The 19,019-nt window shown below is 60.9% G+C and overlaps 1 protein-coding gene across 6 annotated transcripts in view; it reads right to left on the bottom strand.

Moving 5' to 3' along the window:
* MACROD1 (mono-ADP ribosylhydrolase 1) overlaps positions 1 to 7,365 on the bottom strand; it is a 114,521-nt gene extending 107,156 nt beyond the window's left edge. For 2 of the 6 annotated variants that reach the window (XM_051833145.3, XM_051833143.3), the window contains exon 1: positions 6,917 to 7,365. In XM_051833145.3, coding sequence (XP_051689105.3) covers positions 6,917 to 7,214 — 298 coding nt within the window. In that variant the 5' untranslated portion in view covers positions 7,215 to 7,365. The remainder of the gene's footprint in view (positions 1 to 6,916) is intronic. The other 4 variants (XM_051833144.3, XM_089325729.1, XM_089325723.1 and 1 more) reach the window with 3 other exon arrangements.
* Between the last annotated feature and the right edge of the window lie 11,654 nt (positions 7,366 to 19,019).

Raw genomic sequence — 19,019 nt, 5'->3', positions numbered from 1 at the left:
TCGTCCGCTGCCCTACCAGGCGCATCAGCAGGGACTGGACCAAAAGCAGAGCAGCGGGGGCTGGAACCACAGCTCACTCTGGGGCGCTGGCGACGCAGGCTGCGGCTAGCCCACTGCGCCACCCACCGGCCCTTCCACGCCCCTTCCTTGAGGGGCCACGCTTCCCTCCCCCTGCCCGGGACCCCAGCAGGACCTGAGCAGGTGGCCACGGGCTCCTGCTTGGATCCTTCCTTCCCGTGGGGGTAGAGGACGGGAGGGGGGACTCAGAAGGAGCCAGGCGACCCCTCAAGCTCTTCTGTAAAGGGGGAGGGGCACAGCGGCCACCCATCATCGTGTCAGCCAGGCAGGCAGCTGGCCTCAGCCAAGACCGACATGAGGGTCAGAGAGGCCCCTGGGACACCTGTCCTGCTGTCCCGAGGACAGGTGACCGGAGGCAGGCCGGGCAGTCTGAATGTGCACCTGGCTGCTGATACGTAACACAGGGCATGGGCTGGGGCCAGGCTAGGGGGCTCCGGCCACCAAGCAGAGGCGCCCTCCCAACTCCAGCTCTGCCCAGCACCCGCCCCCCTCTCCTCCAAGCCCAGCCTCCTCTGTTCCGCCTCCAGCCGCTGCCTCTGCCAGTGCCCGTCCCCCCTCCCAGGGGCCACCGCACAGCAGCCCCGCCCACTCCTCCCAGGACTTGCCCCTGCAGCACCCCCGCCACGCCACCCTCACATTTGCCCCCAGCCGCAGCCCCCTCCTCAGCCTGTCCGCGCTCCTCCACCCAGCCTGGCCCCTGCACCTGCCTCTCCACTGAGATCAAGGTCAAGGGAGTGTGTCCTCCTGGGGGGCCAGGAAGTCTCCTGCAGCTTCACCTCTTGGCCACACCCCGCCCCACTATCAGCTCCAGCCTCTCCCCCCCACCCCTCCCTGGGCCATCAGCTCCAGCCTCTCCCCCTCTGACCCCTCCCTGGGCCATCAGCTCCAGCCTCTCCCCCTCTGACACCTCCCTGGGCCATCAGCTCCACCTCTCCCCCCCACCCCTCCCTGGGCCATCAGCTCCACCTCTCCCCCCCACCCCTCCCTGGGCCATCAGCTCCACCTCTCCCCCCCACCCCTCCCTGGGCCATCAGCTCCAGCCTCTCCCCACCAACCCCTCCCTGGGCCATCAGCTCCACCTCTCCCCCTCTGACCCCTCCCTGGGCCATCAGCTCCAGCCTCTCCCCCCACCGACCTGGGTCATCAGCTCCAGCCCCCCCCCATCATCAGCTCCAGCCTCCCCCCCCCCCATCAGCTCCAGCCTCCCCCCCTCACACCCCGCCCCGGGTCATCAGCTCCAGCCTCTCCTTCCTCCTCTCGCCCCCCCCTCCTGTGCATTGAGCCCCTCTTCACCTGGCTCCTTCCTCCCCCTCCCACCCCCATCCAGCTGCAGGTCTGACATTTACCCCTCCCCCTCCCACCCCCATCCAGCTGCAAGTCTGACACTTACCCCTCCCACGCTGTCCCACACGCCCCCTCCCCCATCCTTGTTCCCCGCGCAGCAGCCCAGGGGTGCTGGGATGGCCAGCCAGGCTGCCCCTTCTCTGTCTGAAACTCCGCGTCCTGGACCCAGGCCCACAGATCTGCCCCCGGGGGCCACCTTTGGGTGTCAAGAACAGCCACTGGCTGTCTCCTGCCTCAGGGCCTTTGCACCTGTGGTGCCCCTGCCAGAACTCTCTATAGTGCCCTCCCCACTGCCCCTCCCTCCCCAGAGCAGTCCCCTCCCCCTCCCCCTCCCCCTCTGCATCCTACAGGGATGCCGGATAGGCGCCTTTAATTCCTCTCTCCTTGACCTTGGCCATCATGGCCTGTCAGGCCGTCTTGCACTGCATCCCCCAACCTGGCACGGTGCCCGGCACACGTGGGTGTCCGTGGGCAGCAATGGAGCTGCCGTCCGAGGGCTGAGGGGGAGGTGGCTAAGAGCCCTCTTCCAGGGTGGACTGTGTGTGCAGAATCCCTGCGCTCACCGTGTGGCTGGAGAAGACCAGAACAGCCAGGCCAGTGAAGGCCAGGCCAGGCCAGCCTCCCGGGCCCCTCTCGGGCAGTGGCCGTGACCTTGAGCCCTTCTTCCCGCCAGGACTCACCATGGCTGGGCTCCTGTAGCCCCTAACCTCGTGCTCAGGGGCCAGGTGCCCTTTCTGAGCCCCCGTCTGGCCATCTCCAGGACAGGGATGAGACAGGCCTCCCCGCACCCGGGCTCAGGCGAGCAGGTGGCTGGAAGACACCGTGGAAAACAGCCCACAGGGAGCCAAGCCGGCCACACAGACCTGGGCAGGAGGAACCCTCCCCCACACTGGCGGCCACTGCAGGTGGAAGAGCTTCCCAGGTCACTCGGGTCCCCACACTGGGCCTCGTGCGTCACCGCGAGCAAAGCCATCCACCGCAAGCACTAGCCACGACACCGGCCAGGCCACTGCTGGGCCCCGGCTAACCCACAGGCCTCGGCGAGCTGAGGTTCTGCTGCAGCAGGTCCCAGGCGCCTTGCGGAACCAGTTCTGGCTCCCAGAGCCGCGGGGGCCCCTTAGAGGACATCGTGTGCAGGTGCTACGGCCTTGAGAGAGCAGCAGCGCGCCTGCCCCGTCACAGGTGAGCACAAAGAACCAAGGTCATCCCCAACCTGCAGGTGACCACGACCTGCACGGCCCCTCTCCCACAAGGCCCCCAAAACAGCTGGGCCTCTGGGCTCCGCCACCAGGGGGCAAGGCGCCGACCTGGGGGACATCTGTCAGCCTGTCCCTTCCAGTCTGAGGTCCCCAAGGCCAGCGGGCTGGGTGCTGCGGCCCCATGTCCAGAACCAGGTGTGGCCTGGGGATCCCCGGGGAGTGGGGCGTGGAGGGAGAGAAAGCCAACGGTGCCTGCCAGGGCCACACTCACAGCCTCGGCTCCGCCCGTCAGCTGGGCCCAGGCCCCTCACTCCCCGGCTGGACCCCTCGGCCTGTGTATTTCTAGCAGTTTCCACACTGCATGCACAAGTGTAGTTTCGTTTCTTTTTTTTTTTATAAAAGACGTGAAACATGCATTTTCTCTTTCCTTCATGTTTGAAGAGGCGAGACTATTTCACAGCTCGGTGAGACAGGTGTTGTAAAAAGATGTTCGCAGTAAATTTTGATGGGGAGGCCTGACCCCAGAGCGCGCTTCCAGCGGCTCCCGGGCGCGGCGGCCGGCGGGAGGAAGCAGCCTGGCCAGGACCATAAAGTGCGCTGAGCCAACGGGAATTCAATGATGTGTTTTAAGAAGTGTCTTTATGGCTCTTTGCTCGGGGCTGCTGGGAGAGCTGGGGGCGGGCGCGCGTGTGGGCGGGGCTCCCGGGCAGAGTGTCCATCACCGGTGCTGAGGCGCCTCGCCGCTTGTCTGCTGGCCCCCGGCCCCTGGCTCTGCCTGTGCCGAAGCCGGGACTGCTCAGCTGCCAGTCCACTGGGACGCACCAGTGCTCGCCAGGAATCCCGGTGGCAGGAATGAGGGCTGGGGCCGCGCATCGGGGAGAGGACACACAGCTCAGGGACCTTGTCCTTGTCCTTGACCCCCACCTGGAAGCAGGTCTACAGGAGCCCAGGTCACCACAGCCGGAGCAGAGTAGACGGGGCCGTGGGCAATGAGGAACAGGGACCCTTCTGTGAGCCATGGATTTTTTTTTTTTTTTTTAGAATTATCTATTTTTTTTTTTTGAAAGGCAGAGAGAGAGAGAGAGAGAGAGAGGTCTTCCATCCCCTGGTTCACTCCCCAAATGGCTGCAACGGCCAAGGCTGTGCCAGTCCGAAGCCAGGAGCCAGGAGCTTCTTCCAGGTCTCCCACAAGGGTGCAGGGGCCCAAGGACTTGGACCATCTTCTACTGCTTTCCCAGGCGCATTGGCAGGGAGCTGGAACTGAAGCGGAGAGGTCGGGACTCGAACCCGTGCCCATATGTGGGATGCCGGCGTCACGGGCAGAGGCCTAACCTGCTAGACCGCAGCACCAGCCCCTGTGGGCCACGGACTCTGTGATCCCTGCACAGCCTCTGAGGGGCGCTGCTGGTCCCATTTACAGATGAGGACGCTGAGGCCTGGGCTGTGTGGCGGCAGTCCCTGTGGGGCACCAACGCCCCTTCCCTCTCCAGCACCCAGCCCTGCCTGTGGTAACCCGGGTGCACCCAGGTGCCAACCCTCAGGCCCTGTATGCCCAAGTGCCTGGCCGGTCTTAGTGCCTCCACGATCTTCCACTCCAAAGGCCCGGCCTGGCCTGGCAGGACGAGGGCCCCAGGAACCAGGCGGTGAAATCAGCCGGCACAAGTTCTCCTGCCGGGAGACCGGCCTGGTGACAGCTACTTCCCTGGGGGAGAATGGGTTGACAGAAACAGGCTGCTGGCTTGGCAGCAGAGGGGCACCCAGGGCAGCTAAACGCTGCCATCTGTCCTGAGAACAGGACGGGCCATGGGCTGGGGTGTCCCACGCCCGTGGCCACCACCACACACGCACTGCAACACGCAGCGACTGGCCAGCGGGCTGACCGCCTCCCGTGCCACTCACGCAGCCCCCCAGCTGAGAACGCCGCCGCTGAGCCACGCGCCTGGCTTCCAGGTGGCCATCTGCTGGGCACGGGAGGGCCTGCCCAGGCACAGCCACTGCCGGCCACTTCCCCGCGTGGGCCCTGTCCGGCAACCTCCCGCGAACTGGGCACTCCTGAGAGTTACATGAGACCATCTCAGCTCCGAGAGGCCTCCCTAGTACATGCCGGAAAGAAACGCGGGCCCACGGCCGTCGGAGCGCTGGGGGCAGCCCGTGCCCCAGAAGCCCTGCGCCGGCCAGCAGGAGCGTGGGCACAGACAGGGGCTGTCACTTACAGACAGGCATGGGAGGAACGCGTGCTCAGTGACCCGGAGCTGTGTGTGCATCACCCTAGGCTGTGCCGAGCGCACTGCGCTGGTTACGAGGTCATGGGCGACACATGGGACGGGAGACAGACGTGGCCCAGACACCATCACGCAGCTCCCTACGACACGCACGCCAGGGTGCTCCCGTCTACAGGAAGTCCAGGAAGACAGGAGAGAGGCGGGTCATCAGATGGGGGGGGGCAGGTGTGTGGCGCGGTGGCCCAGTCCTGGCTCCCCTTCACAGCCCAGCATGCTGGGAGGCAGCAGGTGGCGGCTCCAGCGAGGGGCCCTGCCACTCACTTGGCTGGAGTTCTGGCTGGCCCAGCCCTGGCTGCTGTGGGCCTCTGGGGAGGGAACAGTGCGTGTAAGATCCCTCCCTCTCTCCCCCTTTCAAATAAGGAAATAGTTTTGTTAGAAAATAAGAGTGCTTAGCCCTAGGGGGCGCCTGTCGGGGGCAGGGCAGGGCTCAGAGCAGCCGAGGCACAGCTGGACACACGGCACCCACAGTGCACCGACCACAGCCCGAGGCAGAACCTGAACCCAGTGAGAAACAAACGCAGGGGTGGCCCTAGGGGATCCTGGGGCAACTGACAGCTGTCTATCAGGGGGCTGGAGAGCCCCGCCCAGCTCTCAGGCCACCTCCCAGCTCAGGCAGATCAGAGTTCCGTGCCCACACCGATGTTACCAGACCAGGTCCCCGCGGCCGGAGCCCATTTTTCCCCGGTTTCTGCCTCCAGATCACAAGCTCCATGTGGGCAGGGCCCCCACCCATCTGACTACGGCCGAGCTAGCTACAAAGACGGCGCTCAGTAAACAGCGATCCCAGCTCCAGCCGGGAGAGGTCCCATCAGTGTCCCGTCACGAGGCCTGGGGACTAGCACCTGGATCCATGCCCTTCCTCGCCACCCTGGGCTGCCGTTCGACACAGCTGGGAGAGCAGGGCTCCCGGCAGGTCCAGCGAGGCCCCTGCCAGCCCCCGGCTCCCGCCCTGGGTGGCACAGTGTGACAGTCTCGGCCTTGGCCCTGGGACCCCAGTCGGGCACTCTCTGCCCGCGCTAGAAGATCCCAGGGCCGGTGCCCCCCGCCCCCATGGTCGGTCCCTGTGATCTCCACCGCCAGGCACCAGCTCCAAAGCCCCCGCCTGCCCCAGGCCGCCCTGCCCAGTGCCCACCCGCTGGCCCCGCCGGCCGCCCTGCACTTCTGAAAGGGGATCCAGCCGGGAGACCCGAGGCCAGGGCCAGGCCGTGAAAGGCAGGAGCAGCTGGCCCCACACGGGGCTACTTGGGGCTCTGCAGGTCAGCTCCCTCCCCCACCTGCTGGGGGGGTAGGGGGGCACACAGTGCTTTGAGTCTCTGCAGGGAAGGGGTGTCTCTGGCTTTCCCAGCCACAGCACCCCAACGCCAACCATGCTTCCAGCTCCTCTGACTTCTGCCCCCCAGAAATGGGACAGAGAGTGCTCATGTGGCCAGAAGCCAGCGGTGAGGGTAAAAGGGCACCGGATCACATGCCCAGGGAGGCCTGCCCAGGGCGGCGAGGGTGGGGGTGAGGCAGCCTGCCCAGGGCAGCGGGCTGGCGCTCTCCGAGCCCACCAGCTGGGTCACTGGCTCTGGCGCCTTCCCTCTGCCTGTCCCCTGCACCTCTGGGCCTCAAAGGCGAAGTATGCAAACTGAGCGGGCAGGGGGGGCTCAATTCAGGCCTGCCCAGAACTCCCCCAGTGACCTTGGGGAGCCCAGGAGGAGGGGGCGGGCACTGGGCCTCAGTTTCCCTCCTGCACAGTGGAGGTAGCCATGGGGGCCTCCGCTTGATCTCTGGGGGTGTCCTGAGACCCACTGCCGCCGGGCAAGGCCGCCTTCCTCACGCTGCCCCTGACTGAGACCTGGCCCTGGTCTGGGCTTAAGGGGTCGGCGGGGCTGGGCACACGAGGGAGGGGGCAGGGAGCCAATCCAGGGTGTCAGCTCCCCCGGGTGTCCGGGCAGAAGGGGCAGCTCCGCGGCGCCGGCCAGCCAGGAAGACCCACGCGGGGCTGCCCGCGCCCCTCGCCCTTCCACTTACATTTTGCCTCCTTCCAGTCGGTGGAGGTGCTCAGGTCCACCTTCGCCGCCATGGCCAGGGGGGCCCAGGTGCGCACCCCGGCGCTCGGCCCCACCGCCACCGCCCCCCAAGCCCCAACTCCCGCTGAGGCCCGCGCGCGCGGGGCGAACGCGCCCAGGGACGCCGGGGGTCCGCACGCACTGCCGGGGGTCCGCGTGGCACCGGCCGAGGGGCTGGGCCAGGGGCGCGGGGCGCCGAGCAGCTGCCCCGCGGCGCGCAGCTGTGCCAGGCGGCCGGACACTCGGCTCGGCAGGGACATGAGCGGGCGGCGCGGAGCGGCTCCCCGCCCACTCGGACTCTATTTACGGTGCTCGGGAGAGTCTCTCCCTTATTTACTCGGGGCCAGGTGGCGTGTGCCAGCCCGTGGCGACCTGCTCGGAGCCTGCCGGGGGCGCGGACACAACACCCCGGGCGCGCCGCTGGGCACCCTGGAACTTGTAGTCCGGGCCGCCGGCCGGGCCCGCGCGCTCCTATGCACACGTGCGCGCCCCGCGCGGGCGCCTCCTTGCGGTTCGGCGTCGGTGGCGGCCGGCGGCCTGGCGCGAGCCGCAGCCCCGGCGCCCTGGGCGCCTGTCCGGGCCGGAGGGAGTCCCCGGGGCGGTCCGCACGCCGCACCCCGCTCCCCACCGCTCCCCCAGCCCCCGGGCGCGGCGCGTCCCGGCCCGCCTTGGGGAGGTGACAGGTGTCGCGAACCCGTGCGTCCGGCTGTGCGCCGATGCCTCTTGGGCCAGGGTGGAGAATAGTGGGATTTCGGGGGAAAAATGTTTTTATTGTTACTATTTGAAAAGCAGAGAGTGAGCTTAACGCCCGGGAGCGCGCCATCAACCCTGTCTCCCGTGGGGGTGGCAGGGATCCAGCATTGGCATCAGCAGACCCGGGGCGCTAGCGCTGGTCTCAGCCTGGGCTGTCCACGGACTTTTTATTCTTTTTTTTTTTTTTTTTTTTTAGTAAAGATGCTATTTCCCTTTTTTTAATTTTTTTTTTTTTTGACAGGCAGAGTGGACAGTGAGAGACAGAGAGAAAGGTCTTCCTTTTCCGTTGGTTCTCCCCCTGATGGCCGCTGCGGCTGGCACATCACGCTGATCGGAAGCCAGGAGCCAGGTGCTTCTCCTGGTCTCCCATGGGGTGCAGGGCCCAAGCACTTGGGCCATCCTCCACTGCACTCCCTGGCCATAGCAGAGAGCTGGCCTGGAAGAGGGGCAACCGGGACAGAATCCGGCGCCCCGACCGGGACTAGAACCTGGTGTGCCAGCGCCGCAGGTGGAGGATTAGCCTAGTGAGCCGCGGCGCTGGCCGATGCTATTTTCTTAAATTTTATTTTTTATGTATTTGAAAGGCAGAGAGACAGAGAGAGACAGAGAGAGCTCTTGCATCCACTGGGTCACTCCCCACATGGTCATAATGGCTGGGGCTGAGCCAGGCTGCAGCCAGGAGCCAGGAGCTTCTTCCAGGTCGCCTGTGTGAGTGCAGGCCCAAGGACTGGGGTCCTCTGCTGCTGCCTTCCCAGGCCCCTAGCAAGGACCTGGGTTGGAAGTGGAGCAGCTGGGTGTTGGGATGCTGGTGTCTTGGGGGGCGGCGTAACCAGCTGTGCCACAAGGCCGGCCCTTCATAACGTTTAACAAACACCATGAGGACAGATTTTTTTATTATAAATATTGTATACATTGCTATATTATTACTATGCTTGATAAATGGAATAACAGATCTAGTGGATTTTTTAAAAAACATTTATTTATTTATTTGAAAGGCAGGATACAGAGAGAAGAGGAAAGACATCTTCCATCTGCTGGTTTACTCCCCAAATGTCTGATGGCCGGGGCTGGGCTGGCTGAAGCCAGGAACCAGCAGATTCCTCCAGGTCTCCCACGCGGGTGCAGGGCCCAAGGACTTGGGCCATCTGCTGCTGCTTTCCCAGGCCACAGCAGAGAGCTGGATCAGAAGTGGAGCAGGGGCCGGTGCTGTGGCCCAGTGGATAAAGCTGCTGCCTGCAGTGCCGGAATTCATATGGGCGCCGGTTCAAGTCCCGGCTGCTCCACTTCCAATCCAGCTCTCTGCTATGGCCTGGGAAAGCAGTGGAGGATGGCCCAAGTGCTTGGGCCCCTGCACCCACATGGGAGACCCAGAAAAAGCTCCTGGCTCCTGGCTTTGGACCAACCCAGCTCTGGCCATTGCGGCCATCTGGGGAGTGAACCAGTGGAAGGAAGATCTCTGTCTCTCCCTGTAACTCTGCCTCTCAAGTAAATAAAAACTTGAAAAAAAAAAAAAAAGATGGGGGAGGTGGCACTATGGCGCAGCCGGTTAAAACCCCACCCTGCAGTGCTGGCATCCCATATGGGCACCGGTTCTAGTCCTGGCTGCTCCTCTTCCGATCCAGCTCTCTGCTACAGTCTGGGAAAACAGTAGAAGATGGCCCAGGTCCTTGGGGGCCCTGCACCCACGTGGGAGACCTGGAGGAAGCTCCTGGCTCCTGGCTTCGGATCAGCTCAGCTCTGGCCGTTTCGGTCATTTGGGGAGTGAACCAGCAGAATGGAGGATCTCTCTCTCTCTCTCTCTCTCTCTCGGCCTCTCTTTCTCTTTGTGTATAACTCTGAACTTCAAATACATAAAATAATTCTTTTTTTTGACAGGCAGAGTGGACAGTGAGAGAGAGAGACAGAGAGAAAGGTCTTCCTTTTCTGTTGGTTTTCCCTCCAATGGTCGCCACGGCCGGTACCGGGACAGAATCCGGCGCCCCGACCGGGACTAGAACCCGGTGTGCCGGCGCCGCAAGGCGGAGGATTAGCCTAGTGAGCCACGGCGCCGGCCAAATAATTCTTAAAAAAATAAATAAAAAGAGCCTCTGTCCTGGGGATTCAGCTTTGCGTGACCGTGGCCTTCTTGCCCTCTGGATGACCCTGGAGGCATGCCCCCCCTTGGTGAACAAGGTTCTGAGGATAAACTTTGGCAGGACGGCTGCGGCAACTCGGGACGCCACATCCACGGGAGAGCGCCTGGTTCAGGTCCCGGCCACGCCTCACTCAGTTCCAGCTTCCTGAAACACACCTGGGAGAGTTGGTGGCCCAAGGGCTTGGGCCCCCGCCAGCCATGGGTGAAGCTCCTCGCTCCTGGCTCCTGGCTTTGGCCTGGCCCAGTCCTGGCTGGTACAAGCATTTGGGGAGTGAACTAGCACATGAAAGCTATCTCACTTTTCCTGTCACTCTGCCTTGAAAATCTGAAACAACAACAACAACAAAAAACATAAAGTAAAAAACCATTTTTTCCAAAAGGTGACCTTGTGAATGTTAGTCTTTCCGGAAAGAGCCCAGGTGCATTCCCTTAGCCTGGGGCCACCTCTCCGGCTGCCCCGCGACCCGGCCGGCTCAGAGCAGCCTCCCGCCACGCACACGTCCCCTCGTGATGCGCCCTCTGTGTCCTCTTGGACCTGTGGCCTTGCAACCCCGCACACCCTGCACCTTCAGTGGCTGCTCTCCACCCAGGATCTCTCTGGGTCACCGAGAGCCAGATAGGCAGCCGGCACAGGCCCCAGGTCCAGACCTCCTCGGCGCCCACCTGTGGCCTGCAAAGTGCTCGTGCAGGTGTCGCTGATGGCCAGAGTGGCACTGGGTGGCCCCAGGCCCGCGTCCCCTCACTGCTATAACATCGCCACGTGTTTGGCGGCAGCAACAGCTTGGCATTGGTTCTTCAAGCTGTGTGGGTCAGAAATTTCACCAGAGGGGCTGGCGCTGTGGCACAGAGGGCTAAAGCCCTGGCCTGAGGCTCTGGCATCCCATATGGGTGCCGGTTCTACTCCCAGCTGCTCCTCTTCCAATCCAGCTCTCTGCTATGGCCTGGGGTAGCAGTAGAAGATGGCCCAAGTCCTTGGGCCCCTGCAACGGGGTGGGTGGGAGACCCGGAAAAAGTTCCTGGCTCCTGGCTTTGGATTGGCTCAGCTCCGGCCATTGTGGCCAATTGGGGAGTGAACCAGCAGATGGAAGACCTCTCTCTCTCTCTCTCTCTCTCTCTACCTCTGCCTCTCTGTAACTCTGCCTTTCAAATAGATAAAATAAATCTTTAAAAAAAAAAAGAAAGGAAGAAATCCCACCAGCTTTCCACTCCGATCAAGGCACCAGCGGGGCTGGGCTCCTTTTGGAAGCTCCAGGGGAGAATCCGGGTTTCTTTCTTCTGCCAGTTTCTGGAGACCACCCCCTGCCGGGCGCCTGGCCCCTTCCTCCAGCCCCACGCCCAGCCGCAGCCACGCGAAGGTCTGTGTGCCTCGTCACGGAGTGGCACTCTCTCCAACTCTCTCCTCCGCTCCCCCGCTTCCGTTTCGAGGGCCTTAATGAGGGCCCACCTCGATGATCCAGGATTTTCTATCAATTTAAAGTGGGGGGGGGGGCAGGGTGCCAGTGCTGTGGCGTAGCAGGTAAGGCTGCTGCCTGCAGTGCCAGCTTCCCAAACGGGTGTTTGTTCATGTCCCGGCTGCTCCACTTCCGATCCAGCGCTCTGCTGTGGCCTGGGAAAGCAGTAGAAGATGGCCCAAGTCCTGGGGCCCCTGCACCTGCGTGGGAGACCCGGGGAAAGCTCCTGGCTCCTGGCTTCGGGTCGGCGCAGATCCGGCCGTTGCGGTAATTTGGGGAGTGAACCAGCAGATAGAAGACCTCTCTCTCTGCCTCAAATAAATAAATATATCTTAAAAATAAAAAAGTCAGTAGGGGGCTGGCGTTGTGGCACGGTGGGGTAAGCCAGCATCCCGTGCGTGTGTGCTTCCAATCCCGGCTGCTCCACTTCCGATCCAGCTCCCTGCTGATGCACCTGGGAGAGCAGCAGACGAGGCCCAAGTGCTCGGGCCCCTGCACCCACGTGGGAGACCCAGATGAAGTTCCCGGCTCCTGGCTTCTGCCTGGCCCAATCTCAGCCATTGCAGCCATCTGGAGAGTGGACTGGCAGATGGAAGATGTCCCTCTCTCTCTGTAACTCTGCCTTTCAAATGAATAATAAATCTTTTTAAATAAATATTTTTATAAATATGTATTAATTTTTAATTAATCAACTGATTTTCTTTTTTTAATATTTATTTATTTATTTGAAAGTCAGAGTTACCCAGAGAGAGAAGAGGCAGAGAGAGAGAGAGAGGTCCTTCATCCGATGGTTCACTTCCCAAATGGCCGCAACGGCCGGAGCTGCACAGATCCGAAGCCAGGAGCCAGGAGATTCATCCAGGTCTCCCACGCAGGTGCAGGGGCCCAAGGACTTGGGCCATCTTCCACTGCTTTCCCAGGCCATAGCAGAGAGCTGGATCGTAAATGGAGCAGCTGGGACTTGAACTGGCACCCATATGGGATGCCGGCACTTCAGGCCAGGGCGTTCACCCACTGTGCCACAGCGCCAGCCCCTACCCCTGCTGTTTCTTAGCACTGAGACCCAGCCCTGTTCCACGAGGTGGCCAGGATGGTGGCGGCCCCAGCTACAGCTCCCCGTGCTCAGGTGGCCCTGGGCGAGGACCTGAGCTCGGCCTTGTGGGAAAGAGACGATTTTGCGAGACCCTGCAGTGCTGTTTGGGGGGTGTGCGAGGCAGGGCGCCCACGGAAGCACAGAGGAAGGAGTCTGTGGGCTGCTGCCCTGGGGCTCCAGCTCAGGGCGCTGTGGGTTATACCGCGGGCAGGGGCTGTGTGTAGACGGGAGCTACCTCCCGCTGCTGCGTGTCAGTGAACACTGTGCTTACGAAACTCATACATTAGAAACGGGACAAGCTTTTCTTACACATCCGAGTGCAACTTACAAATCTAGTTTTCTATTTATAAATCTAATAATTTAGTATAAAGTAAGAACAATTACCTTTACTTATGCCTTGATCAATATTTAATTAACTCATAAATCCAACAGATTAAATTCTAAAAATGAATGCCGATTACAAACTTAGGTAATTAAATTCCCTAATAGATTTTAAACTACATCTTCCAGAGTAGAATCGCTGTTAAAGTTCTCCAACACCTGGAACCCCCAACTAAAGAGACTTACACCCCTTGGCTGGCACCGTGGCTCAATAGGCTAATCCTCCGCCTGCGGCGCCGGCGCACCAGGTTCTAGTCCCGGTCGGGGCGCCGGATTCTGTCCTGGTTGCTCCTCTTCCAGTCCAGCTCTCTGCTGTGGCCAGGGAGTGCAGTGGAGGATGGCCCAAGTGCTTGGGCCCTGCACCCGCATGGGAGACCAGGATAAGCACCTGGCTCCTGGCTTCGGATCAGCGCGGTGTGTGGGCTGCAGAGCGCAGGCCACAGCAGCCATTGGGGGGATGAACCAATGGAAAAAGACCTTTCTCTCTGTCTCTCTCTCTCACTGTCCACTCTGCCTGTCAAAAAAAAAAAAAAAAAAAAGAGAGAGAGAGAGAGAGAGACTTACACCCCTAACGAGCATAATTTCATTTTTTAAAAGATTTATTTATTTATTTGAAAGCCAGAGTTACACAGGAGAGGAAGAGAGAGAGAGAGAGAGAGAGAGATCTTCTATCCGCTGGTTCACTCCCCAATTGGCTACAAAGGCTGGAGCTGCACCAATCCAAAGCCAGGAGCCAGGAGCTTCTTCTAGGTCTCCCACGCGGGTGCAGGAACCCAAGGACCTGGGCCATCTTCCACTACTTTCCCCAGCCATAGCAAAGAACTTGATCGGAAGTAGAGCAGCCAGGACTTGAACCGGCACCCGTATGGGATGCGGGCACTGCAGGTGGCGGCTTTACCTGCTACACCACAGCGCTGGCCCCAGTAATTTCTGACACTTCTAACAAGCATTTGCTCATCACTTAAGCACATCTTGCCCACTAACAAGCTGACGTGTGTGGTCGACCAGTTCTCTCAATCATTCAAACGCTGTTTCTGAACTTAGATCCCTTTATACTAGATGCTGGTCATTGTATAGCAAACCCTGAAAGCACACGGGCTTAGGGCTGGCGACTTGCCGTTACTCAGGGCCTGTGTCCCGGGCGGGCACTTGGCCCAGTGGTGACACCCCCTGGGGAGCCCGGATCCCTACCGGAGTGCCTGGTTTGAGTCCTACTCTGCTTCCGAGTGAACGTCTTGCTGATGTGCAGAGGCAGCCAAGGAGGCTGGGGCCTGAGTCCCTGCCGCCTACGCGGGAGCCCAGAGTGAGCTCCGGCTCCTGGTTCTGACCTGGCTGTGACGGCTGCTGTGGTCATTTGGCGGGATGAACCAATAGATGGAAGACTCTCATAAAGGAGATGCTGACCGTTATAATCATAAAAAAAAAAAAAAAAAAAAAAAAAAACCACCTTATTTAGAGGCCAGTGCTGTGGTGCAGCAGGTTAAGCCGCCGCCTGCAGTGCCGGCATCCCATGCTGGCTTCAGCCCCGGCTGCTCCCTTCCGACCCAGCTCTCTGCTGTGGCCTGGGAAAGCAGCAGAAGATGGCCCGAGTCCTTGGGCCCCTGCACCCACCTGGGAGCCCCGGAAGGAATTCCAGGCTCCCGGCTTTGGTCTGGCCCAGCCCTGCCCGTGGCAGCCTTTTGGGGAGTGAACCAGCAGAAGGGAGATCTTTCTGTCTCTTCCTCTCTCTGTAACTCTTTCTAATAAAATAAATAAATATTTTACAAAAAACATACCAGTTTAAAAATAGCAGTGGGGGGACCGGTGCTGTGGCGTAGCAGGTAAAGCCGCCACCTGCAGTGCCAGCATCCCATATGAGTGCCAGTGCGAGTCCCAGCTGCTCAGCTTCTGATCCAGCTCTCTGCTGTGGCCTGGGAAAGCAGAAGATGGCCCTTGGGCCCCTGCACCCGCGTGGGAGACCCGGAGGAAGCTCCTGGCTCCTGGCTTTGGATCAGCGCAGTTCCGGCCGTTGTGGCCATTTGGGGAGTGAACCAGTGGATGGAAGACCTCTCTTTCTCTCTCTACCTCTCTCTAATTCTGCCTTTCAAATAAATAAATAAATAAATCTTTAAGACAAATAGCAGTGTCTGGACGTCGATGGTTCTGCGGCGGGCGCCTGGGTCCCTTTGCGGTGGCCTGGTTGTTGGACGTCCCCTGAGGCCCATGTGTTCCAGGCTCAGTCCTCTGGGTGGCGCTGTTGGGAAGTGGTGGGACCTCTAGGAGGTGGGGCCCGTGGGCGGTCTTTAGGAGGGTCTCACCAAAGGGCTGATTTAAAAGGCCTGAGTGAGGGCGCACACGGCCCCGCCCCGCTCCCTGGTCCCCACGGGATCCCTCCCAGGCCGGTGGCACTCAGCCACCTGCATGAGGCCGTACCAGAGCCGGCGTCAGCCTCCCAAACCGTGAGCTAAGGAAAAGCCCTCTTTCCTTCCGAAGAGCTGTCTCCAGCGTTCCCAGCACCTAAAAGCTGCTGGACACAGCCCTGCACCTGCAGCGCCGTCACCCCAGGCTCCACGGCTCAGTGGGGCCGCGGCCCTGAGGCCTCACGCCTTGCAGAGTCTCGGAGGCACCCAAGGGCAGGCGTGGCCAAGGCTGCAGTGAGACTGGGCATCAGGGTGCGCTGGGGCTCTTGGCCTCTGCTCTGTGACTCAGGCCCAGAGCGGGACCCAGGAGCAGTCAACACAAACGGGGGTGGGGTCCCCAAACCCTCCCTGCCCCGGGAAGCCCAGGGCATCCCTGCTTCCTGAGAGTCTCTCAAGGGTCTGCTGTATTTAAAAAACGTTTACTTATTTATTTGAAAGGCAGGGTTGTGGAGAGAGAGAGGGAGACAGGGATCTTCCATCCACTGGTTCACTCCGCAAATGGCCCAACAGCAATGGCTGGGCCAGGCTGACCAGGAGCCCAGGGTCCAGGCACCCACGCACTCGGGCCATCCTCTACTGCTTTCCCAGACACATCAACAGGAAGCTGGATCGGAAGAGGAGCAGCCGGGACTCGAACCGGCGGCCATGTGGGGTGCCCGCGTTGCAGGCAGCAGTTTAACCCGCTCTGCCACAGCGCCGGCCCCACTTTGATCTTTAACCTGGACTGCGGGGCACAGTGCAGGAGGCCTCTCGTAGTTTATATATCTGGTCTCTGACCTGGGGGACCCAGGGTCTGGTGTGGGAGACGCGGGACGAACAAATCACCCAGCACTGAGGACGCCGAGGGCGTGACTGTGGGAGGGGGGTGGGGGGGGAGACCTGGGTCGCCTTCTGGGGCGCCAGTGGGAATCCCCTGGGAGCAGGCTGGAGCGGTGGGAGTATCCCCAGAGGTACTGTTTACAACCTGACAGGGGCTGGGACCCCCACCCCCCACCGCAGGCTGTGAGCGTGGACGGCCAGGGCCAGGCCCCAGATGGAGCCCCGTGGCTCTCTAAGGGATAGTTCCTGAAGGATAATCACCATCGTCTCACTCCTTGAAGCTTACGGCACAGCGCCTCGCTTCGCCAATTCACCAGAGTAGAACACTATTTTTAAACACTGGATTAATTTACTTGAGCGACAGAGTGAGCTCCCGTCCACTGGGTCACTTCCCAAGTGGGGCCCAAAGCCAGGAGCACAGAGCTCAATCCAGGTTTCCGATTCAGGCAGCCGGACACCAACTACTTAAGCCATCAGTGTGGCCTCTCAGGGTGGGCATTGGCAGACGCCGGGGGTCCGGAGCCAGGCACCAGACCCAGGCACTGAAATCAGGAATGACCCCTAAAATTCACACAAAAATATGGCCCCGTAAAGTCCCCCAGAAGCGCTATCTGGGGTGCCACATATGCTACCGGAATTTGGGGTGCCGTACGATTTCACCATACGCTTATTACTAAATCCCCAACATTTATAAGCCCGAGAGGGCTCTTGCCCAATATTTAGAGAAGAATTCTAAATACTGGCACAGATAAACGAGGCAGCACGGCACATTTTAGGCCTTTATTTAGTGTGAAAGATGCGTAGGAGAGTGGGAGCTTTATTAAGGGAGAGGGGTAAATCTGGGTTCACACGAGCACCAGGAACCAGCCACGAGGAGGAGCACCTGGGCCAGGAAGCCTGAGGGGTGGCCCGAAGGCCACGCGCCCCGGAGGCGCAGGGCTACAGTGAGCCCCCTCCTGGCGAGAGGCCAGGGCAGAAGAGAAGAGGGCCGGACACACCGTGTCCCAGGCTTTAACCCACTTCCAAAGGGGAGTGGTTAATTACCCTGATTGGCTGGTGGGCACCCAGGTGTGGCCAGGTGGGGGGATGAGGTCACACAGGGGCGTGGCGAAGGCGTGGTCTTCCAGCTCACAGACCTAATCGATTTGAACCTGTAGGCCTGCCTACTTCAGTACCACCTCAGGGGGCTCCAGCAGCAGCCAGCGGCCCGCCTGCCCGCGAGGTCACCACCCCAACAGCCGCGCCCCGCGTTCCCCAGTGAGCAGGATTGGCCAGCCAGCTCGGCAGAAGCTGGGGTTGTGAGGACCCCGACGGGTTAACAGGCGGTCAGGGCGGTCCCAGAGGAAGTTAGGGTGGTGGAGTGCATGCACCCCCCAGGCAGGAACCAAATGCCCGCCCTCCTACCGAGGAATCTCCAAATTTACCATGAGAATAGGGAGGGAGTGGTGGCACGGTTGATGGTGAAAACAAGTGGCCCACCCCACCCTGAGCGAGCCAGCCCACAGCTTAGGTTTCCAATCAGGACCTTTGTCCCCGCCCTGTAACTGAACGCCAAGATGATTGTCAAGTTCTTTTGTTTTCCAAAATTAAGCTTAAAAACCCCAAGTGCCGCGGGGGCCTCTGACAGCCCCCTCTGTGCCACCCTGGCTGGAGGCCTCTTTCTGATCAACCTCGCTTTTAAATCTGCTTGTCCAGACGCCTGGGGCTCTTCCACAGGAGACCAAGAACCGCGGCAGCAGTACGCTCTCCGCCGTCACGTCCCCGCACCGGGAGCACCGTTAAACAGGACATTGAAGTATTCCTAGGGGCGGGTGGTACCGTGCTGGGGTGACCACAGTGCCGGCTCCCGTGCCCAGGGAACCAGCGGGAGACGGCCCGGGGCTCGGGTCCCTGCATCCACGTGGGAGACCCAGACGGAATTCCTGCTTCCTGGCTTTGGCCTGGCCCAGCCTTGGCACTGCAGCCCTCAGGGGAGTGACCCCGCAGATGCAGGCTCTCTCTCTATCCCCCCCCATCACTGTCTTTCAGTCTTGCAGGAGGCACCTTTAGGAGTTTCTCAAGGCCCAGGGTTTTTTCTTACTGGGAGGAGGAGACTGGGGGTGGGCGGCGGGTGGGGGGGGTGTTTACCTCCCGCTCCAAACTGAAGCCCTCCCAGAATTCCAAACTGCTTTTTAGAGAATTCTAGGCACAGGCTCAACCACGGCCTGCATCGTGGTTACACACGGGTACACGTGGGCTTCATGTAGGGAGTGGACAGGGAAAGGTAAGAAGGGGGATGTTTTTAATTGTTTTTTAGAGTTTTTATTTATTTATTTGAAAGGCAGACTTACAGGGAGGCAGAGAGAGAAAAATCCTCCATCCACTGGTTCATTCCCCGAATGGCGGGAGCTGGCCCGATCTGAACCAGGAGCCTGGGGCTTCTTCCGGGTCTTGCACGTGGGTGCCCAAGGACTTGGGCCATTCTCCACTGCTCTCCCAGGCCATAGCAGAGAGCTGGACTGGAAGTGGAGCAGCCGGGACTAGAACTGGCGTCCACGTGGGATGCCGACACTGCAGGCGGCGGCTTTACCCGTTATCTGGAAGGGGAACTCCACACCCAGCTCTGCTGTCCGCGCCGCCCCCAGGCCCCGGGGAAGGGGATGGGTCATCTGATTAGGGATAGGATGACCAGCAGGTGGGCCTCCAGCTCAGGAACTTAACCCATCGCCCCGACTCCCCACTTCCCCACCTTCCCCAGGCCCCCACCGCCCCGCGCTGACGCCCGGTCTCCCACCTCCCTCTTGAAAATGTATCACCACCCCTGCTCCAGCACACACACTGGGCTTTTTTTTTTTTTTTTTAGATTTTTACTTATTTCTTCCGGAGGTAGTTACAGAGACATAGAAAGGCCTTCCATCCACTGGCTCCCTCCCCAAATGGCCACAAAGGCAGGAGCCAGGAGCTTCTTCCGGTCTCCCACGCGGCTGCAGGGGCCCAAGCACTTGGGCCATCCTCCACTGCTTTGGGCCGGAAGAGGAGCAGCTGGGACTTGAACT

The sequence above is a fragment of the Oryctolagus cuniculus genome, chromosome 1 (genome assembly GCF_051225735.1).
Source record: "Oryctolagus cuniculus isolate XC-2025 breed Fujian yellow rabbit chromosome 1, ASM5122573v1, whole genome shotgun sequence".
NCBI lineage: Eukaryota > Metazoa > Chordata > Mammalia > Lagomorpha > Leporidae > Oryctolagus > Oryctolagus cuniculus.
The sequence above is the reverse complement of the archived record's forward strand: the minus strand, read 5'-3'. Positions and strand labels throughout refer to the sequence as shown.